General features: G+C 36.7%; 1 protein-coding gene across 5 annotated transcripts in view; it reads right to left on the bottom strand.

The window, feature by feature from the left end:
- Window positions 1-24,767, bottom strand: part of ptprfb (protein tyrosine phosphatase receptor type Fb) — a 151,903-nt gene that overhangs the window by 27,855 nt on the left and 99,281 nt on the right. For all 5 annotated transcript variants that reach the window (XM_079818541.1, XM_079818542.1, XM_079818544.1 and 2 more), the window contains 8 exons: window positions 21,760-21,877; window positions 20,279-20,857; window positions 19,018-19,115; window positions 18,241-18,497; window positions 14,904-14,982; window positions 13,277-13,504; window positions 6,771-6,931; window positions 1,832-1,944 (listed from right to left, as the gene is read on the bottom strand). In XM_079818541.1, coding sequence (XP_079674667.1) covers window positions 1,832-1,944; window positions 6,771-6,931; window positions 13,277-13,504; window positions 14,904-14,982; window positions 18,241-18,497; window positions 19,018-19,115; window positions 20,279-20,857; window positions 21,760-21,877 — 1,633 coding nt within the window. The remainder of the gene's footprint in view (window positions 1-1,831; window positions 1,945-6,770; window positions 6,932-13,276; window positions 13,505-14,903; window positions 14,983-18,240; window positions 18,498-19,017; window positions 19,116-20,278; window positions 20,858-21,759; window positions 21,878-24,767) is intronic.

The raw sequence follows: 24,767 nt of genomic DNA, 5'->3' as shown, positions 1-24,767 counted from the left end.
TGGAGAAACTGCAATAAACAGCCGAATTCAGAGCCACCAAAAGACGAATAGTACCTTAAATGCAATATGAAGCAGAGCGCATCATTATGTTTTCCTACACCTACTGTTTATTCAGTATACTCACACTGAACAAAGTCATAAAAAAGTACATCTGTTTTCACACAAAGATGTTAATTAAACACAAAAACACCTTACACTATTCTAAAATGAAACCGCTACTAAACAGAGCTGCACGATTCTGAGAATCACTTTTTTTTGTTCAAGATCACAAGTCTCCCACAATGTGATTTACTAAAGGTTCAGACAAAATGTTAATTGCTGCAGTCTATTTAAAATATATATTTTTAATTCATTTGAATTTATCATTTAAATTTGAAATTTATCATCTCTTGAATAAATGATTCAATGACTCACCCATAAAGACTTCACTTGTTTCATTACTGGATGGAGCTGCGTTTTTGAACAAATCTCTTGAAAGATGATTCAATGACTCACTCATAAAGACTTCACTTGTTTCATTACTGGATGGAGCTGCATTCTTGAACAAATTTGTTGAATAAATGATTCAATTACACTCATAAAGACTTCACTTGTTTCATTACTGGATGAATCAGCGTTTTTTTTAATGAATCTCTTGAATAAATGATTCAATGACTCACCCATAAAGACTTCACTTGTTTCATTACTGGATGGAGCTGCGTTTTTGAACAAATTTCTTGAATAAATGATTCAATGACACTCATAAATACTTCACTTGTTTCATTACAGGATGGATTTGCGTTTTTGAACGAATCTCTTGAATGAATGATTCAATGAATCACTCATCAAAACTTCACTTGTTTCATTACTGGATGGAGCTGTGTTTTTGAACGAATCTCTTGAATGAATGATTCAATGACAAATTATTTTTTTAACAGCCACTTGTCGCCACCTACTGGTGTAACAATGTAATTGATACAATCTTTATTTGAAGCATCAAGTTGATTTCAAAAGGTGATTTTCTCTATTTTGATACCATAGACATCAGTGTTTTTATCCAAACTATAATCTTTTATTCCAGTACTTTAGTGATAATTTGAATTATTGTAATAGAAACAAATAATACTGTGTGTTTGAAAAGACTGTATGTGGATCTGTTTCATAACTATACATGACAACAGCTCAATCTGGTTCAGTGGCAGCGTGAACACAGGTTTGAGCGTTAGCTGTACTTGTCAAAGGTTTAATAGACACAGCAGAAGGAATTCATTTAGGAATAAGATCGCGTGGGTATTTGAATTGTATTATTGTGATAAATATTGTAATCTTTTAATGATTAATTGTGTAGCTCAAATATGTAATATAAAATAAAACTTTGATCTGGATTTCAGATGCAGTGTTATGACTGAAAGCGCCTCTTCTCTCATGTGATCTTCACGAGTGTGGTGGGCTGGGCGGGCTGTGAAGATTTTTTAAAAGATACTCACGGCAGTGACAGATTGTTCTGATTACAAAGACACACTGTCAGTTCAGTCAGCGTGTTTCTGCGTGTGCGCATACACATCCTGTTTATGCTAAATGACATATTCGGTGGCATATGCTGACGCGTGTTTGTGCACCGAGAAAATAATATCAGGGTTACTAAACAAGATACAGATGATATAGCACAATAGATGATGTGCATCGGTTGTGTATGTAAGGAAAAGAAAGACTGAATTTGTGCATATGGTGATAAGCTCAAATATCACACACTGTGAGTCATAGGAAAAGTGTACACGTGCATATGGTGGAGTACACATGGGGCTCTGGCAGACTGGTAGTGTGTGTCTACATATGGTGTACGATGTGTTACCTGGTGTCTGGTAGTTGAGTCTCCTCATTTCTACAGGATCAGACGAGTTGGCCAGAAGACAATCCTTCACACCACTAGAGTGATCATCTTTAGGTAGGGGGGATGCCCTCTTCCTGTAAGAACAAAATGGAGTCAGCATGAGTATTGTTGGTTCATTCAGGCCACGACAGCCTCCCCAACAGAGGATGGCCTGCAGATTCAAAAGATTCCACAAAAAAAAAAAAAAAAAAAGTGAAAACAAGATAAAATAAATAGTTTTGAGGGATGGGGCAGTGACAGTAGGACAGTGAAATGTGGACATTAGCACCATAATAAAACAACATCAATTAAACACCCTTGTACAGTAACATTTTGTGTCCTGTGTTGACAACTCAACACATGATATGCTACTTGTTAGTCTAGAAATTGGACAAAACATTTAGTCAGTTGTATTATACAACACTGTTTAAAAGTTTGGGGTCAGTACGATGTGTACAAAACAGTACAAAATGTATACTTTTATAAAGCAAGGATGCTTTACAGTGATCAAAAGTGGTGGTAAAAAATCTTATCATTTTACACAATATATTTATATTTCTTTTTGAACTTTGTTCATTAAAGAAATGGAAAACATCATCATGGTTTTGACATTATCTAGCTATATTCAACATTAATGATAATCAGAAATGTTTCTTGATCATCAATTCATAATATTAGAATGATTTATGAAGGATCATGTGACACTGAAGACTTGAGTAATGTCTGCTAAAAATTCTGCTTTACCATCACAGGACATTTAAAAAATAAATTATAATAGAAAATGATTATTTTAATGTGTAATAATATTTCACATTATATTAGCATTTTTACTGTATTTTTGACCAAATAAATGCAGCCCTGGTGAGCATAAGATACTTATCTTACCAACCTTAAACCTTTGAACAGTACTGATACTGTATATTACAATAAAGTAGTATACTATCTTACATAATGTAATGTAATACTATATTATATTTTTGGTTAGCTTTTCTGGAATATGATATGCATATCTGTGTATGTGTGTGCGTGTGTATATATATATGTGTGTGTGTGTGTGTGTGTGTGTGTGTGTACACTATATACATTCATTTTTCAACTTTTAGGAGTACACTAGCATATAGATGACCTCAAAGCTAATAGAGGTCGACTACAAGTCGCAAAACTCCAAATTTGTTTTCACAAGGTCTTTAAGACAACACAATAATCAGTCTAAAAAGCACGAGCCTCATTTCCTGTTTAAGCTTCTTTGCTTTTAGAGCACATTAGGATTTCCCTTTGGGATGTGAAGGGGTCACGGCGATCCGAAATAAAAGCCAAATAGCGTGTTTGTTCAGCGCCACACTCGATTCTGTTAGCAAACTCACTAAATATTCAGGGTGCGACGCTCTTGTTTGTGGGGAAAACAAGGCGACTAGGTAATTAGCACATCAGCTGGATGGCACAACACCGGTAATTACGCCACTGTAGCACCTGCACTCCTGAGCGCGCTCTTCCAGCAGGTAAAGCTGTCGCGCACACACAAACACGCACACACGGAGACGCAGAACATCTGTCAGTGGAAACCCATCCTCAGACACATGGACACAAATCCCCAACCAAAATTGGAGAGCCCACTGCATGGGAAATTGCACATCTCACTGCACTCAATTTGTAAGGTTCTGAGCACAGTTTTCTAGTTTTCAAAAAGCCTGAAGAGCTCAAATGAGGCTGACACCAGAGAGGCGGGCCGAAGGGTCTTCAGCATATGCCACTTAACAGAGCAGGGCGCACAGCATCGCTAATCACTAGAGCGCTGGACATGTAGCCGCTTGCCTCTATTGTGCATACAGTAAGTCTCAGCACGCTTCAATTATTCAGTTTGGAGTTAATACATATACAACAGAGGCTAAAAGGATCCATTTGTACTGGGTTCATAATAAAACTGTTATAAAAATAACAGAAAATGTCCATTTTGTTCTGGGAGAGACGTGTGCATTAGAGAGATATTTTGTACATTAGCGAGTAAGAAGGAAAGGAAAAAAAAAGAAACAGAACAGTTCGGTGGAGGGAAATGTCAACTTTGAAGACGAGAACATTTCTATTTCGGCAGCCGCCGGGCTGGCATTTCCTTTACAATGGGCCATTCAGGGCTCAGGTGAGACAGCAGAAAGGCTGACTGCACACGCTCAGTCTGAGTGACCTTCAGGAGGAGGTGAAGGATCAACACAAACAGCACGGCAAAAAAAAAAAAAAAACATCCCCAAAAATAAAGCATCACGATCACAACAGCAAGCATGCACCACTGTAACGACGTAAACTCAATGAACTGGAGCTTTTCAAGGACAGCAGGGTGAGAGGGTGAACTACTGTCAATCTTTATTCAGAAAGGCAATTACAGCCAACATCTCTGACTTGTTTTGGACGAACTGAACTGATAGTCATTCAAAACGACATGATAATGAACAGTAACATGAGCGGCCACACCTGCAGACCCTGCAGCCTGTGAAGAGTGAGACAGATGACACTTCTGAAATGAAAACCATGGCCATGATCTGAAGGTACCTACCTCTCCTGTTTGCTGCGTTTGTTCGGAGCGGAGGAAGGAAGAGACATGTGATTAGTTGCTGTCAGACACCCAGAGACCCAAGTGAGTTGTGCGGCTAACCTTACATTTCAAAAACGTCTTTCAGAAATCTGACTTTGTGTTTGAAGATGGTGATTGAAAAAGAGAAAATATTGTCTGAAAAAGTACTTTTATGAAATGACTGACTGGCACACCCTCAGCTCACAAATATTAAGTAGATCATACTTAATATTAGGTAACTAGGTAATATCTCTTCAGCCCACATCCAGGAGTATAATAATACAAAATAAAAAATTCATCTTGTTTATATGACATTACATATTATCGACTGCTTCAATATATCGGCACCATATCAGATATCGGACAATATTAAACTTTTTAAAAATTATTTATTATTGTGTTGAAAACCTTGTCAAGTTATTGGCCATTTTTTTTTTTTTTATTATTATTTTTTAGTATTTATTATTTTGTTTCAATCTTGTGCATGAAGTATTATCCACTGCTTCAATTTATATACAAACATATAATCATAGGGAGGCAAAATATATCGATACTATATCAGATATCGTTCAATGTTAAACTTTTTAAATGATTTATTATTGTGTTGAAAACCTTGTCAAAAACGTTGTCTTTTCATCGTGTTTATATAACACAAGTATTCTCCACTGCTTTGGTTTATATACTAACACAATCATGGGGATGCATTATATATCTGTACCAAGTTATTGGCCAATATTTAAATTTTTTTTAATTATTATTTTTTTGTATTTATTATTGTGCTGGAAAACCTTGTTTTTTTTTATCTTGTTCATGACGTATTATCCACTACTTCAATTTATATACAAACATATAATCATAGGGAGGCAAAATATATCGGTACCATATCAGTTTTCGGCTGATTTAACAGAATTAGTTTTATTTATTCCTTTATTTTTACATTTAGATGACTTTTGTTGTCATTTAACGCTCATACTAATAATTTAAAGACACTGTTAAATGTGACCTTTCACAAATCTCAAAATAGATATCCATTTGTAATAGTGTACTTTATACATTTGTGACGTTTAAATTAGCTTGTAGCATTTAAAATAATTTCAAGTTTTATTTTTCATTTATTTAGACACAATATTGTAGATTAACCAGTTATCGACCACAACATGAAATTATCTGCTTCGTTATCAGTCAAAATATTAATATTGCGCACCCCTACATAATTAAATGTTCATTTTCAGCAAAAATCAAAAAGGCTTATCTTATTTGTGATCAGATTTTGCATTAGGGCATCCAGCGGTATGACCGCCTGTTAACAACAAACAATACAGCCACATTATCACTGTCAGTGTGAACAAACATAAGAGAGAAAGGTAAGGCCAGCAGTGAAAGAGACCCGTTATCAGCCCTGAAGCATTACAATAGCAGAGCTTCTTGGTGGACTATCTGGCTCGCAGTGGTGGGCAGTGCAAGATGACAGCTTTTAGAATAGCATCAGCAGGGTGTGGCGGCACAGCCACATAACCGCTCGCCTGCCGAGACCAAAAGCTGACGCTGCCGTTTCACTGCTGCATCTTCGCTCGTGAACGGCCTCTATTTGAGTCACTGCAAAGCTAAAAGAGTCCTGCTCCATCAGGGAGGCTGAAATGGTGGATTTGTGTTGAACGTGGAGAAAATCAGAGCAAAACAAACGCAAGGTTTGCTCTGAAGTAAGGGATTTTACTAAGACGGGCTAGAGGGAGTATTAGTCAGTACTGTATCAGCGTTGTGAATGGGACCACCGGGTCATGCCGCGAGCTACATGTCTGCCTTATTCGGCTGAGTCAAGATGTCATTATGAATAATGTCCTCCTTTTGTTCTCTCTGTGGGAAAGCTAGCTAAAATTAGCCACATCTTGTTCCGTGTACAAAGCAGCCCTGAATTCAGAGTCACGCCGACGATGATGTGCAGGGTTGTATTTCATCTAAAAATTAGACTTTCACAGTGGCTGATATTTGTTTTCATCACATCTAGTGAACTTTGAGAGAGTTGCTTGCAGAGATACCGAAAAAAAATTGTGGGCTCTCTTCACAACCCCATTAACAACAGTGAAAACTAGGGTTGTCAATTGATATAATATAGAAATAATTACGTGGAATGGTGAATATAAAATCTAATGAATCACAACTAATTGAGAAACGCCTCAAATGAAGATATTTCAAACACACTACATTCAAACAGGAATTGAAATATGGGATCTATCTTATCAGGAGGAACGATTATAAAGGTGCGGTCCCATTTACCGTTGTTCAGTGAATGTTCACAGGCGAAATCCAGTGAACCTCTACTGATCGGCAGAAAGGAGTGATGGGAAACCTCTTCCTCACCTCTTGAAGAGCAGGATAGCGATAACTATGATGATGATGAGCACCACGGCGAGCACGGGGCCCATGACCCAAAGCATCTCAGGATGGTCCATAGTGCGCTTCATATGGTTTTCATCCGGCACCATGATGGGGTCTGAGTACGGGCTGGCTGAGAAGGTCCGCTACAGAGAGAGAGAGAGAGAGAGAGAGAGAGAGAGAGAGATACACAATAGTTATGGCTGACCTGGAGCAATTGAGAGCCAGTTTGGATGTGATGCTTCACTTTATGTACTTTAAGACCTCATGAAATCAAAATTAAGTAACCTAAAGTGTCTGTGTCTTTGTCCTGACATTTAGCAGACATCTTAGCTGTGCTAAGAACTTATATACCGTTTCGTGTTGTAGTTATTTATATTGACTATAAGAATATTATTTTAAATATTTTAATTATTTATTATTTAAGTTTATTTTTTAGTGTTTTTGAAATAAGTCTCTTATGCTGAAGGCTGCATTTATTTGATCAAAAATACAGTAAAAATAACAATATTATGAAATATTATTACAAATTAAAATAACCGTTTCATTTTTTGAATAGATTTTAAAAGGTAATTGATTCCTGTGATGGCGAGGCTGAATTTTCAACATCATTACTCCACAAGAGTAAGTCACATGATCCTTCAAAAATCATTCTAATATGCTGATTTGGTGCTCAAGAAACATTTCTTATTATAATAATCAATGTTGAAAACAGTTGTGCTGCTCAATAATTTTATGGAAACCGTAATGCATTTCTTTTCAGGATTCTTTGATGAATAAAAAGGTCAAAAGAACAGCATTTATTTGAAATAGAAATATTTTGTAACATTATACATGTCTTTAATGTCACTTTTGACCAATTCAATGCATCCTTGCAGAATAAAAGTATTATTTTCATTAAAAAAAATCGAATTTGTGTATATTATAATTACCTCCTATTATCAGGTTTTCTAGGAATGTATGTTGACTGTTCAACTGATTCTTCGACTTAAATGACTAAAAAATATCATTTAAAAGAGTAAAGTAGTATTAAAATAAAAAAGCAAAACGAATAGGCTTTGCACACGCACACAGCACGTCCTCACATCTGTCTTCATGTCAGATCATGTTCCTTTAACAAGGCTCCTCTTAACCCCTGCCATACACAAATTCACCTTTGATTAGCCTAAGTCACACCTCTGAGTACATGTGACCACGTAGAGGAAGATACGCACAAGAAAATAGGAAAAAGAACATGGAGAAGGAAAGAGGACCCCCTCCCCCCTTCTCCCACTTCTCTCGCTCTCTCTGTGTGGCTTTGATAAATGGAAGCTGAGGAGAGGAATCATATCCTCTTCATTAGTGCTCAAACCATGGTGATAGTGAGCTGGCTGGAGGGAGGGAGGGAGTGACAGGAAGAAAAAGGAGCCAGCGTGAGGGGACATAAATGAGACATCTCCCTGCTGTGCCCTCTTCCATGCATGCGCCATGGGACAGGTTCGAATTTTGCCTCACAAACCGCAAAGAAACAATTGGGGAAAGAAAAAAAAACAGGAAAAGAATGAATGAAAGATAGGAAGGTGAGGAAAGATGGGCCTGCCACTATCACTCCCCTATTCTGTGTTGGGAGAGGCTATCCACATGGACACTATTTCCCTAAAGGCCAAACCCCTGTCGCCTTCCTCACTTTCTCTATCTCTCTTCCTTCCGCTTCATCCCGTCACACAGAGCGGGGCACCATAATCCGGATCACTTGCTCAGCTCAGCTTGACTCATCTAAGAGCGCACAAATATTAATTGAAGAGATAAGCAGGATATTAGCTGGAGGAGAGTCATGAAGTCATGAAGACGTTGTGTTATCGCACTGCTCATATGACAATCTCACTGTTAAAGTGACGCTTTATGTGAGCGTGGGCCGGTTATGTGTGTGCGATGTACTAGTAATATGCATTTCACTGCATAATTGTGGCTTTTTTTAATGAAAAGACCTGGAAAAAACAGCTCATTGGCTTAAAGCCTCGATATTCTACAAGCAAAATTGAAGAACGAACTGGTGTGAAGATCATTTAGAACAAAATCAGGCCAAAACGAAGTTCGTTCGAGGAGTTTCGACACAGCTTGCCCAAGCAAATATGCAAATTCTGAGTCTCCACTATTTCTTCTGTTCAGTCCCTCGAGGTGAGACGTCCGAGAGCGAAAATAAAAACACACTGGAGAGCTGCTTTACAGTATATAATGGTGTTGTATTTAATACTGTAAAACTGCTTGCTTTTATATAATTTATTGTATAAAGTGATGCGACTTTACTGGAGAGCTGAATCGCTTGTGCAAAAATCCACATTGTTACGATCAGATGCTTTCTTAACAGCTGTTTTTTCACCTCTGTCATTTTTATTTGGTTATTGAGAAGAAAGCGCGCAGCACATATTAACATTTTGATCTAAACGCTGCTCTCAGCAGCGTGGATGCCGTCAATATGTTCACTAACAGTAAACCGCTGCCATTGTATTTCAAACTTCTTTGCTCAAGCTAGTTGTTGGAACCAGTTTCTTCCTGTTTAAAATCTGTTTACCTGCTTTAACTGACCACCAGGTTAACATATTTGTCAGGTGGTAGTCCAGCTGATCAGCCCATCTACACAAACCAGCTGGAAACCAGGTAAAAACAGCTACCAAGTTTTTTATACAGTCATGTGGCACAGGATTTTGGACCAATGAGAGTTCTCTGTGGGCAGGGCAACAAAATTCCCTTTTACACACTGATTTTCATCATCAGTTAGGACAGAAATGTGTATTAATATGGAGGATATTTCATCGCTTGTTATAGCACCTTAGGATATTGTGGTTTTACCAGGGTAAAAAAAGATAACTTTCAGGGCAAATCTCACAAAAATGCTTCATAAATGTCTAGGTCATATTTCATCCCAAAAAAAAAAAGTATAAAATAAATACATAAAAAAAAAAAGAAAAATTATATATATATCTAAAAAATAAATAAATCAATAAACAATATAAATATATCTAAATAAATAAATCACTGAAAACTAAGGCACTTTCTATCAACTAGAAACCTCTTTTTTTGTACTTTTGTTCCAGCTTCTGTACCGTTTTTTTTTTTTTATCTCAAAGCTCTACATTGCAGGATTGTGAATATTGTTGGTTCCTTTATGATAAATTGCTTGTGATTTTCCCCATTTGCGAGTCCCTTTGGATAATAGCTTCTGCTGAATAATGAAATATAAATGTTAAATGTACAATTAACCAAATTACTGTACTACATTAATGAGAATGACATTTTTTAACATTACAGTAATAAGAATTTGAACACAAATGGCAATCTTAATAGCCCTAAAAATAGCCCTATTTTTAGTATAATAAAATATGAGCCAGACATTTCTTTGTGAGATTCACCCATAATAGGGATTCAAAAATCGAGTTTTTTGTTGTTGTACACCACAGTGCAATGCGTTTTCTACTGATGCTTTGGAGGTGAATGAAACGACAGCGCTCTGCTTCCTCCGGCACTTTAACACAATTTGAGTACGATGTGTTAAAGGCAGTTAACGTCACTAATGTGTTTCGCATTTCCTCCAGACAAGGAGAAGAAGAAAAAAAACACAAGAAAGCTGAATACTAACTAATGCTAAATCCATTGAGCGGATAAGGATGGGCTTGCGTCCTCAGGCAGAAGAGGAGCGGTTAATGACATCATCTCAGCGCTGGGGTCTCAGTGCCGGCATTCTGCTAATGTAAACACTTTATCTGGCAGAAACAGCTCGGCCGCCACAGGCCCTCCTTCCTAACTTTACCAGCCAGCTGACGCGCTTTCTCTCTTTCTGTTTTGCGTTTTCGTGTGCTTCTTTTTTTAAATCTCGCTGCTCTTATTCTTCTGGACCGCTGGAACAGCTCTCTTCCTAACCTGTCGAAGCGCTGTCTCTTGCTCTCGTTTAAAATAACATCTTAAGCTTGCTTCTCCGCACATGCTTAAACAGATTCTGTTTACACACTCTATCTATCATCCGATTTCACACTCCTCTGGGCTTGTTTATGTGCCTCGAGTGATGCTTGTGCACAAAGACATTCTGTCTCTCTCCATGGACATGAACGATGAATTGAGATGCTCGTGGATGTCTTTAGTACGGCCGATTCTCTACTTGTAATTACTAACATTAAAACAAAAAAATGGAAATGTAATAATATTATGGAATAAGAAAACCATTGGTGAAACTAACTAAAACTAAAGTGAATTAAAAGTAAATTTGAGTCACAATGTATTGATTTCATTCATTCTGAGTGATTTTTAATATTGATTCTTTTGGAAAAGGGAATTATAGATTCATTCTGTTTCAAGTATTAAATAATCATTTGTTCGCTACTGTAAATATTTGTATCCATTACAAGATAACATATAAAGCTAATGGCGCCTTTCCACTGCATGGTACGGCTCACTTAAATAGTACAACCTTGGTTGAGGTTCCAAGCAAGCAATACCGCTACTAAAATGTGACGTATTAACACTGCAGATCACTGACTGGTCAGAGAGAATCGTCACTACCAACGTCATTGGATTTGCAACACGAGACACCGAACCCGCTAGAAACAAACTTCGTCTTGCAGTGAAAAACATCCACATGCCGAGAATCAAGATCACCCTTCCATTTATATGATCCATTGCTCCTGTGTCGTTTGTTTGTGTCGTGTTTATGATGATGTCACGGCAACAAAAGCGGCGCAACTATAACTATCAGTCTATAATCCCACCCACTTTGAAGCGGTACTAAACTGCAGTGGAAAAGCAAACCGAGCCAAAGTAAAGAGAGCCGAGTCGCACCATGCAGTGGAAAAGTTCTATAATATTTAATGCTGAAGAAGAGGAGAGGACAAATATCTCACAAAATTTAGAGCATATTGAAAACTTTTATCAACTATCATGCTCAATGATTAAATAAAAAGTAAATAAAAATAAAGACATCAAAAAGTTAGTTTAGTGTTTAGTTTCACATGCTAAAGGTTGAGGGTTGGAGAAATAGTATTGTATTATTAAGCATTAAAAATATAAATGCAAGTATTAAATAAGTAAAAATATTTTTTTTAAATAATAATATTTCTAATGTAAATATTTTTTTTACAACTATATAATGTATTTAATAATTCAACATTTATTTAATATTGTTAAATCATTATTACCATTATTAATAAAAAGCATTTGGTCACATTTTATTTAGTACATTTTGTGATTAATTGAAAAATAATTTTACCCCATCCTAGTCTATATTTTCAATTCCAGTCCTACAAGTTATTTTTTATGTTTATATTTAATTTTTAAAATATAATTATCTAATGCATTTCATTTTCGTTGATTTATTAATTTAACACAAATTTAAGGTTAAATTAAATTATTATTATTGAATTGCATTTGGTAGCATTTTATTTTGTGAATTTAGCGATTTATTGGAAAATCGTTATTTTTACCCAGTCCTAGTCTATAGTTTCAATCCCACACTGTTTCTTCGCAGCTTTTCAATGGGATTGTGTTTCTGTGCCGAGCTCCAGACTTCAAGTGTTCTAAAGGCTCCTTTGCTGGAGCTCAGCTCGTTTCAGAGCTGTTCATTCATTTCCTATGACAGCTCCGCAGCAGGAGAGCTCCTGGAGAGCCAGATCCGAAGGGCATTACATTAAATGTGGAGCATTGGGCGTTTCTCTGAGACGATATTCTCTGGCCACGGACAAATGGCTTGGCTTGTTCTTTTGAACCTTACTAATCGCACACTTATCAAAACATTCTCTGATCATTTGTGTGCTTGTTTAATCTTTATTAGTTAAAGAGATGTCCAGGTACAGTCTCTGCAGATCGGAAACGTCTTGTGGAAGTCCGAGTGAATGAGTTAGAATGGAAAGGTTGACACGGTTAAGAAAAGGAGGGGCAGCTGGGCCTTTGAAGTGCTGAGTGAGGAAGTTGTCGTCCTCTTCTCATAAAGCATGGCGGAGAGATTAATGCCTAAGCTTTAGGGATACTTAAGAGTCAGCTTCAAGGGAATCAGGACAAGCTTCCGTGCTCCCAAAGCCCTGCCACGCAAATCCATTCTGCTGCTCTTTCCACAGAGCCGAGATGGAGGAGCTCAAAGTGCCAAACACTGCTGACGCTATCACGAGAGGAAATTATGAATATTTATCCAACTGGTCCTCTGGAGGTCTGGGCTTTAAGTTTCAGCAATGATTACTTCCATGGCTGTGAGGGTGCAGAGCTCGATTCTTTGATTTGTTTGAGAAGCAGATGGAAAAACGTGAGATGGGGCTGAGGGAACCGCCGAGGCATTTAAGCTAAGGCTTGTTCGACAAACAAAGCTTATTGAGCTTTGCTGCTTCTTAGGACAAAGCTTTTGCAAGACTCACAAAATAACTACTTGTGTATCTGCAACTCGCACTGACATTTTCGGAGAAGCTGAAGACGAGGAAGATGGCAAACATACAAATGTACATGTAGTTAAAACAAATGATTACAAACTGCAATACCTGCTTCTCATTTGCAGTAACAGGGTATTGGTCCTTGAGTTCGGCCATGACAAAACACTGGTAGTTTTGGTTGTTAGAAAGGGGACGGTTGTAGAAGCCGTTGTACGTCTTCTCGTCGCCCAAGGTGAAGCTGTCTGGGAGGGAGGGCAGCTTCGCGGCGATGTATGGCCTAACTGTGTCCGTGTGACGTCGCTTCCTGAGCAGAGCTCCCTCAGTAGACTCCAGGAGCTGAGGAAGAGTTCAGACAGAGATGAATTAGTGCAAGACAACAGACATAAAAGCAGTGTTGTGTAGAAAACTAATGCTAAGTTGGTCAATGCTTTCATTTGAACTGCCTTTGAATGTAAAAGCATTCATCTTGTCAACTTCAATGAGCTTCTCTTTTTTTAAAATGTTTTTGAAAGTCTCTTATGTTTCTCAAATTATTTTTTTTCCCCATTGGCAAAAACTCACTTAATTTTCACTTATTTTCCAGAAAACTGTCATTTCACTTATCTAGTAAATGCATTTTGATTTAAGAATTTTTTGATATTTAGACTGGAAACAAGACAAAATTACTAAAAAAGAAAAGCATTTTTTGTAAACCTATTTGTCCTTTGTGTAAGAGCACTGGAGTATTTCAGAAATACAATGGGGATCAGTTTACTGTCGGGGATTTGTCTCGTCTTGACAGATTCACAGATTATAATGGGTTCTAGACGCATTGTTTTGGTGTTCGTGAATTTGAAGTAGATTCACGAAGGAGATTGCTGGTTATATCAGAAATGTGCAATAATAAAATGCACAACAATAACATTAATCAATTTCAGTAGTACACAGAGTTTAATTAATTGGCATAGAACTCATGTTTAATGCAACAGTTTCATCCATACATCTACTATAATACAATATATTGTTAGAGTATTTACATTAGTGAATAAATGAGTAGATCTGCATGAAATATTTGTTTGTCCAGATGGACTGCTGGTACATTTTTTGTTAAGAGTACCAGAGGCTCTGAGTTCTAATCCGCCCTCATATATTTTATTATGATTTTTCTCATTAAAACCAAAGATGTTCATCAGTGATTGTATAACAAGAGCAGGGACACATTTGTGTGCATTTGTTTTGTGATTTCACCAGAACAAATAGAGAGTATCCGTGACGGCGTTTAGTGAAAGATTGAAGCACTCGTCTGTGCAGGAGCCATAAGAGAACACTGACTGTTGCCCTACTCCACTGATAGCAGCGGCAACGAACACTCGGCATGATTCAAAAACACATTCCAGCGCCAGATCACCTCTTATTTAACACAAACAACTGAAATGCTAATCAGCCAGAAATGGTTATGTGTATTAGGTACATCTGTGCCACGTTTCAAAAAACGTGGTAGGGACAATATCGACCCTGGCATAAAGTGGTGGAGATATGTCCCACACGTCCCGCCTGCAAATTGTGTATAAGCCACCCCCCCTCCCCCCCAAGTTTGGGAACCACTGAATTTCAATGACTTATGAGGTCCCCCTTTGTAAAATGTAAAATCAGCAATGTAATTTCATGAACACAATCCCATTTATACTATGAAAAATATAAATGTGTATAAAATTCTGGTAATACTGTTAAAAACAACAAAACTGTAATAACTCACCTCATCCAGCTCCATCTCATCAGGATTAATCCCCTTACGAGATGATGCAGACCCGGGCACGACCACAATGTAGTACCACCTGTGCAGAAAACAACACTGTTAGCATGTACACCTTACTACTCTCAACTGCACTACAGCAGCTTGAACAATGTCACCATTTATACCAGAAACGGTCGTAGATTGAACTGGTGGGAATTCCAGGTGTGTGAGTGCGTAGAAAAACTGATGACTTGCTTTCTGAGTAATAGCTACAGTTAATCATCTCAACACTACTGGTTTTTAATCATCAGCTCCGTCTTTTAGAGTGAGAGTGAATGAACCGCTCACGAGCGAGTTGTCGGGTGGTCCATACAAGCATAACTTTGGGAGAGTGGCACACGGCTGCTCATAATAAGACTGGGGCCGAGGCTTTAATTTGGCCGTTGTCTGATACGAGGAGTGGCATTTTCAAAATCAGCTCCAAGAAAAACTCTCTCTGCGCTTCAGAGCTCCGCCGTTTCCCGGAGAACGAAACGCTGTGTCTGACACGAAATCCCACATCAATCAGCGCTACTCCAAATGCCAATCTTCTCCAAGACTTTCTCATCCTCAACACTCTGGTAATCTTTTTACCAATCAAAAAAGGCACTCCAGAGCACAGCCCTGTTCTCCTCCTGGGATTGGCAACAAGGTGCAGATGTTTTTTTTTGACCACACTGCACCAGCTCTGATTTTGTCGACGTCAGAGAAGAAAAACTCCCGCTTTTGCGGTTCAGTTGCAAATGAGTTTAATTTCTTTTTAGGGAACATAATTGGCTGTGGAAAAGCTGGAGTCAGAAACAACATGTTCCTCTCAAAGGACAAAAACAAAACACTTTTCTTCCATTACCTCCTCATTCATGAAAAATTAAGTGTTGAAAATGACATATAGAGGCCTTTCTCATGCATAAATTATGACGACACATTTAAGCGGACGATAACTGAAGGGCCTCCACCCATAAGCAGGAGCTCCTGTGAAGAGCACTCAGCCGTAATGATGGGCTCTCTGTGGCAAGAACATCCGAAACAGAGAGGCGTGTCTGCTTTCTACGAGCAGGTTGTGCTCATATCCTCCATCATGACAGGCTGCACTCCAAGTGGTCTCAAACCAAGACTTTCAGATATATCTTCCTCTCAGCTTAGATAGAAAACAGCCGGCACATTCTCTGCTATTGATTTCTATGTGTTCCATCACGACGTATCCTTCAGCACACAGCTCAGATGAGAACGAAGCGGAAGCATGCCGATGTCACTTGAGCCTGACAAGGACCTTCTGGTAGTTAGAAAAAAAAGAAGTCTCTTTTCAGGAGAAGGTCAAATGTATGTACAGAATACAGTAGGATGACGTTGCTTTGGGTTTAAAAGCAGCTGGAATCTGCAGCGTTGGCAGGAAGGCTGTTTGCTGAGGTGGGGAGATTCAGTCTGTGCATTCAGTTGGGGGGGAATAATTGCATGGTAATGGTGTGTGAGTTAGACTGAAGAACGGAAAGCATGGCGTCACTGACCTGAATGAGGCTGCAGGCATTACTTTGGGCAGTGTTACTGTATCCGTACGGATGAGGTTTAAATTAGAGGGGATTTTACATTTAAATGCACAATACTAAGATGATTACTATATAAAAACAACTTATAAGAAACGTAATAAAAAAAATAGAAAATTCTTTATATACATACAGTATCCAAAAAGCTATTTCTGTTTCATACATAAGTGAATCAAGACATCGCATAAATGTTTGACCTCAACGGCCCTCCTATTAGTATGAAAAGCAAATCAAAGCTGCCTACAATATATATATTTTTTATATAAATACATTATATATATATATATATATATATATATATATATATATATATATATATATATATATATATATATATATATATATATATATATATATATATATATATATATATATATATATATATATATATATATATATATATATATATATATATATATATATATATTAGGGCTGTCAAAAGATTAATCGCGATTAATCACATCCAAAATAAAAGTTTGTGTTTACATAATATATTTGTGTGTACTCTGTATAACTATTATGTATATATAAATACAAACACATTCATGTATATATTTAAGAAATATTTGCATGTATATACTGTATATACATTTATATAATTTATATTATATATAAATATTTTAAATATAATTATAATACATTTTTCTTAAATACATACATGCTTGTGTGTGTTTTTATATATAAATAATAATTATACACAGTACACTACACACACATATATTATGTAAACACAAACTTTTATTTTGGATGAGATTAATCGCGATTAATCTTTTGACAGCCCTAATATATATATATATATATATATATATATATATATATATATATATATATATATATATATATATATATATATATATATATATATATATATAATGAATCATTAAAAATATATTATTTATTTAATCTTAAAATATTCCATTATCTTCATTAAATATTGATTTAACATAGCATTTAAATATCAACGCACACACACAATGTATGTATGTATGCATATATATTGTGTATATATATATATAAAAATATGCATTTATGATGTTTATGTGTATTTATATGTATTAAGTGTGTATGTATACACATATATGCTTTATTACAGGAATAGTTCACCCACAAATGAAAATGATCCCATAATTTATTCACCCTCAAGCTATCCTAGGTGTATATGACTTTCTTCTATCAGCCGAACACAATCAGAGTTATATTAAATAATATCCTGGTTCTCCTCAACTTTGTAATGACCTCTGCCTTCTGTATGATGTAGGTGTAGCATAAGCTTGGGAGAGAATTGACAAATGCTGAGGCGCAGAGGATAGAGCAAAACAAAACACTAGTCACAAATGGAGAAAAATGTTGGAGAATTTCTATATAAGAGGAGCTACATCCTACATCGGGTCAGAGGTCATCCTTCCACCAGAACTCGACTCTCTCGTGAACGTGTGCACTACTGTTGCCGGAAGCCAGTGATTATAGTTTATAAAGTTTTCACTTGAGAAGGAATTTATTAACCCACTGGAATTGTATGGATTACTTTTGTAATGGATGGATGCGCTTTTTGGAGCTTCAGCGACTCTGACACTATCCAATGCCATTACAAAGCGGGGAAGAGCCAGGAGTGAACTATTCCTTTAAATAAATTATTTAAACTGGTTATATAAATGTATATAAATACAATACAAACATGTACAAATATGATAACAAATATTTTTTGTTCAAATCATTCTTATTTTCTCCACTGCTAAAAGGACATCCCATTTTGTTTGTCCGATTACTAGAGTACTAACCTGACAGGAGCTGTGGTGGGCACTTTGGGCAGGTTGATGCTGAGTTTACCATTACTGGTCTCGCCTGCTGTGTATAGGGCAGGTTTACTTTTGAACAGGTCGGGTGCAGTACGAATGGAAACCTGTTGCTGCAGACCACCAGCATTGTTCCCTCTGCTCATCAGCACAAAGGAGTAATCAGTGTCTGGCTGCAGTCGTGTGATCAGCTTCCTCTTGAGGTTGCCTTGGACTTCCACACTCTGCTGGTTATAGAGGATCTACAGGAGGCAGAGGATCAATTTCACTCAGTTGCACGGCTCACTAAATCTAATTTTTCATTCAGTTTCATTTAAACAAAGAACTTGATTGCATAAACAGACTTTATCCCCATGCAGTCACTTCTAGCGATGGAAACAGTGTGCTGTTTTCTGGGCTTGGCCCATCAGGATATTACTGTTATGGTTTTATACCAGTGGCTGGCATGCAGAGACGCCACACAGACTGTCTGTCAAGTTCACTGTAGGCCAGAGACCGTTCTGACAGACTTTCCACGGCATTTCAGCTTACTAACCAACAGCGTGACTTGCAGTTTTACAAAACCACACGTGAATTTACAGAATCAGCACTTAAAGCCTAATAGGTTAGATTACATTTACATCTGTCGCAGCGTAACCATTCTGTAAAAGAATTAGACCATTATACAGTAGACTCCCAAGTGCTAGACTATAAAAACAGGCATAAATCTGATATCTTTTAATGTGAGTAACATTTTGTTTATGTATGTCAATGGGGTCTTACCTTAAAAGGCACGTGGGATTTATAATTTTCTGGCACCTCCCAGGTGAGAAGAACAGAGGTTTTCATCACAGCTTTGACACCAAAACTTGTGGCAAATGCTATTAAGCAGAAAACAGGGATTTTGTAAACATTATACAGAGCACAGGGTTTGAATTATGTATAAGGTAACATTTAAAACAAAACAGAGCTTCTGAAATGGGTTACAAAGGACTATTTACTAATCTCTTGTTGTGTGAAATTACTGACACTGCAATAAAGTACTTAGAGTATTATGCATCCATTTTTTAATAAACAAAGAAATAAAGCCCCTGTCTGAATACTTCCTGTAAAAGCTTTTCCGTAAACTATAAAATCAGCATATTTGTTGAGAACAATATAAAGAAATTGTGACTCTAGCTATACTTTCCCCACCTACAGGAAACTTAAAACTCCTAATAACTGAGATGGTATTCTGCTCAGTGCTATTTAAAGACTATTATAGTATTTATTAATATTTTTAATTAGCTTTTGTTTTTATATTTTACGTTTTCTTTTTAGTTTTCAAGTTTTAGTCATTTTATACGCATGTATATTAAAAAATAGTACTTCATCTAATTTCAGGTAGTTTCCATGGCGACACTTCTCATTTTAGTTTATGTTTTAAATATAGTTTTTCATCTAATATTTATATTTAATTTTAAGCTTAATATTTTAATTTTTTCTGAAATTATTTTTAATAATTTTAGTTAACCATAAAAACAATGATTCTGCTAAACATAAGGCACCTTTATGTTCAACTTCGCATGAAGTAAAATACAAAGGACTTCTCCACTTATCTTGAAACGGACCACCCAATGTGATGATAATTGGATTTTTTCATAACACTGCACATTTATCATGGTCTTAGCATGACAAAATGGCTATGTCCTTTCAAGCGTGTGTTTCTGCCTCAAAAACAATTTGTTGGTTATCTGTTGATTTCTCTGTGACCAGTGGCCAAAGATTTAGTCTCGCGTTCAAATGTGTTAAGACAAAAAATGAACATGTTCAAGTGTTGTTTTCTGGACACAATCTTTCTTTGAACATGAATAGGTGTGTGTAGTATGTGCACCTGTATCATTAAATATACCGTATAGGGAGCATTATAAATATGTTACGGTGCATTGTAATTATCTGAGGCCTGACACAGTGATAAATTACACCACATGCTACACAGAGGGATAAAAGGATTTCTGTATCTGTTTAAGCGATTTAACGTAAGCCATGCAGTCTAAACACCAACCAGGTGATGTAGACATGGTCCTGCTCTGGATACTGGGGGTTAAGGGACCCCCTCCCTTGCTGGTGAAGGCTTGCACACGGATATTATAGGTGGTGTCTGGCCGAAGCCCCTGGATGGTCATCTGGGTTTCAGCTGTGCGGTTGGTGCTGTTCTCCTTGCTGTTGATGTCACAGTACACCACTACGTAATGCGTGATCCGGCCGTTGCGGTCAGACAGGGTCGGCGGTTCCCAGGTCAGGCTGGTGGTGGAGGTGGTCAAGCCCACGACGCGTAGTTTTTGGGGAAACCCACTGGGAACGTCCTCTGGAGTGCTGATCTCTTTTATGTACTCCTCTCCGGCTCCTGCACGGTTCCTGGCACTCAGGTGGAAGCTGTAGGTGGCGCCCTTGTGCAGGTCTGTGGCGGTGTGGTGGTCGTCGGTACGTGCAAACTCACGGACTTCATAGTTTTCTTCCTCCAGACGCTTGTACCGCAGTCGGTAGCCTATCAGCTCACCCACCATGTCCTTAGGAGGCTGCCATTGGATTAGAGCTGTGTTGCCGATGGTGGTGCTGATGATCATGGTGGGTTTACCAGGCACTGCAGGGGGCAAAGTGAGAATATGTGAAGCATTGTTGAAGAGGTGCTCCCTCTTTTTTTTTTTTAAAGAGACCTTTTTTTTCCTGATTACAGATAATATCCTCCTGAACTTTTAAAATGTCTAAAATCACCCTTTTATTTAAAGACAGTTATAATGTTACAAAAGATTTTTATTTCAAATATCAAAGAATTCTCTATCATGGTTATCCAATAAAATATTAAGCAGCACAACTGCTTTCAAATGATAATAATAAGAAATGATTCTTGAGCAGCAAATCATCATTATTAGAATGACTTCTGAAGGATCATGTGACACTAAAGACTGAAGTAATGATGCTGAAATTCAGCTTTACCATCATAGGAATAAATACATTTTAATAATATATTACAATACAAAAACAGTTATTTTAAATTGTAATAATATTTCACAATATCGCAATTTTTATTGTATTTTTGATCAAATAAATGCATCATTTTATATTGACCATAATTCTATAATATGTTTAATATGTAATAATAATAATAGTAAAAATTAAGACCTTTTCATCTATTTTATCCATTGAGTGAAGAAATGTCTTGCAAAAGCTGCTTTTTATTAAATGTCACCAGACATTCTACAATGAATTGTCACTGAAAACCTCCACAGACACATTCAGAATTTAAAGTCAATATGAAACTGAATTTTACTTCTGTAATGTGATTTGCTGTAATGTGAAATATAAGAGGACATTCAGTGGAATATAGCATCTGGTGACATCAATAGAGCAGAAAAGAAGTTATTATACATTGAATTTTTCTTCTTTGGAACAATGTGCACCAATGAATCATGCAGAATAAGAGCAGTAGCAGCATGCATTAGGAAAGTAAACAGGGTGGGTCAAGTGTAGAGTGTGAGTTTCTACCTGCTCCGGTGGTGGTGATGACTTTGGCTTTACTGCGCGCCCCATCACCCTTGGTTGTGTACGCTGCCACGGTAACAGAGTAAGAGGTCTCGGAGAGAAGTCCAGTGATCACAGCCTCCTGTTAAACGGAAACAGCATGATGCCTAAGATGCCAAGACAGCTTTATCTAGAGACGCCCTTCATGCCATCCCCTCTGGCAGACACTGATCATAAACCCTCCAATAAACCACACACACCCCAACGCTTAACCATTTACAACCTCCCTTTTTAAACCGGACACATTTTTCATTTCATATTGCATATTCAAACAAAAACTCCAAAAGGCTTTGAAAAGCTTTTTCTATGAGAAGCTTTTCCAAGCCACAAAGAGAAGAACCAAAGCAGCTCAACCATGAGTGTCAATCTTCTTGCTTTACACCAGTGACAAAATGTTTTTACGAGGACACTTAGCAAATCATTGTTTTCAACTGTCTGAAATTTGCCAGTTAATTGAATGATTCCCCCCCCTATTTTTTAAAGAAAATAGGGTTTCAAGGTTCCTCCTAAAAAGTCAAATTAGTTCACAAATTAGCCTAACTGGTGTACACAACTGGAACAATGACACATCTGGTTGATATCAACCTGTGTGAGCATTTGAACAAACTCACAAACCAAAGGAAGAAACAGAGAACGTCAAACACAGCACACGCAAGCAACTGTAGGAACACATGCACACACACACACAAAGTCTAGATTAGGGTTAAAACACAGTATTTTCACTTTTTCCCAAAGATAGTCTATAGTAATAAATCTCCACTAATGATTCAGCATCCACACAATGTGGCTTTTAGCAATCCATCACATACTGTAGTTCTCGAAATTTACTTTCAAATCAGTCCAGACAAGTTACAAACCAATAAAATGCATCCATGTTAAATTATTTCAACGATCAAATTTAGGGTATGTTTATACGACAACGATTTAAACGTTTTTTGCATACAGATGATAATGCTGTCAAAATGATTCCCATTCATATGTGAAAATGACTAAAAACGTTGTATTACTCATGCCAGGCCAGTAGTTGGCGATGTCTCTTTGTAAAGAAACACTACACGCCTATACACTGAACACGTAATATGCATGTGCATAATGTCACCATTTTCACAAATTCTAGTTTTTGTAGGTTTTTTTGTAGACAATAACGGTATCGTTTTCAAAAACTTGAACCGGTTTTCAAAGGTTTGCATTTTTCATGAAAAGTTTTACGTTTTTAACCGAAAATGGTGTTGTGTAAACGGACCCTGAAACTCCTAAACTGTGCATCATTAATCCGCTGCTATTCAATCTCCCTTCTACATGAATTAGCTATATGAATAGAAAATTTTACTGAAGAAACGTCTTATGAGGAATAATGTCTGTAAAGCCTACAGTTACTCTGGTAATCTCTTCTTAGTGTACTTGCAGGGTTACCTGCAAATGATGTGCTGAAAATCCTCACACACAGAAAGAAACCAAACTCGCACAATAATTAAAGAGTATGATGGAAATAAACCAAGGTCATAACACAGAATATGTTCACCCGCCACTCACACACAGAATACCAGACTCCTATATTACAAACGGCATTTTAAAAGCTTCTCATTAGCCTTTTTAGCACAATTTGACTGGGTTTCTTCTATAATTAAGGTTTTAATTATATTAATACTTATATCAATGAGCCCACTGTTTCACAATTTTTTTTTTAAACGGAGGATTGGTTTGGTTTGCTCTTCCACAGAAGCCCTAAAGAGGGGGAACATGGGATAAAATGTAAATGATTGGATAAATTTAAATGAACTCTTAAGTTTGAGCGTTTATTCATTACTTTAATCACATAAAATTACTTTTTATAGGCGAAGCAATTGCATTTTCATCTCTCATTTTCTCCATCATAAATAGTGCGCTTTTATCAGTTTTTCGAGCAAAGGGAACAGTTTGCACTCACAGAGAATATAAGTTTTTCTAAGTAGGAGGCTTTGGAAGGCAAAGTCCTCACAGTTTTTTTTAATACTTTTTTTTAAATAAATCTAATGTAAATTCATGTCCCAGTTACACTTAATGTTGTCACATTTTCCTGGTTAAACATAAAAAAAAGAGAAACCTATTACAATTCTATTTTGTATTTTTACATTATGTAATTAATGTTCTGTTTATTAAAACCAAATATAAATCTCAGTGTTTTTAAGCATTTTTACAGTTATTTCAAAATAATAACTAAAGGCATTAACAATTTAAACAATATATTATATTTGTGAACTTTTTCTTATAATGTATTTATAAGAATTTGTATTTTTCATATGATGTAGATTTCCTAAGAAATATATATTTTAAACACACACACACACACACACACACACACACACACACACACACACACACACACACACACACACACACACACACACACACACACACACACACACACACACACACACACACACACACACACACACACACACACACACACACACACACACACACACACACACACACACACACACATATATATCAATTATATAAAAAGTATATTTACATAGAAATCAGTTGTTAAATTGTCATATTTTTTTCACAATATTACTGTTGTATTTTTTAGAAAATAAATGCAGCCTTAGTGAGCATAGGAGATCTTTCAAAAACATAAAATCTTACCGACCCCAAACTTTTGAAGACTTTTGTCATTACACAAGTACAAGTACAAGGCAACGAAATGCAGTTTAGGTCTAACCAGAAGTGCAATAGCAGCAAGTGCAGGATATACAATGGATGCGTAAGTGCAGGACATGGATATGTACTGAATATGTATAAATAGAGAGACGTTATTACTATAAACAGAACTGAATTTACAGGTGAATATGTACAGTGAATAAATAAGGGTGTAAATTCAAGGGTGTAAAAATAAGGGTGTAAATTTAAGGGTGATAGGTGATAGGAACCTGTGCAATAAGTCCATTGCTGAAATTTCCTCACAACTAAATATTCCACGGTCAACT

The sequence above is a fragment of the Gobio gobio genome (genome assembly GCF_949357685.1).
Source record: "Gobio gobio genome assembly, chromosome: 6".
Lineage (NCBI taxonomy): Eukaryota > Metazoa > Chordata > Actinopteri > Cypriniformes > Gobionidae > Gobio > Gobio gobio.
The sequence above is the reverse complement of the archived record's forward strand: the minus strand, read 5'-3'. Positions and strand labels throughout refer to the sequence as shown.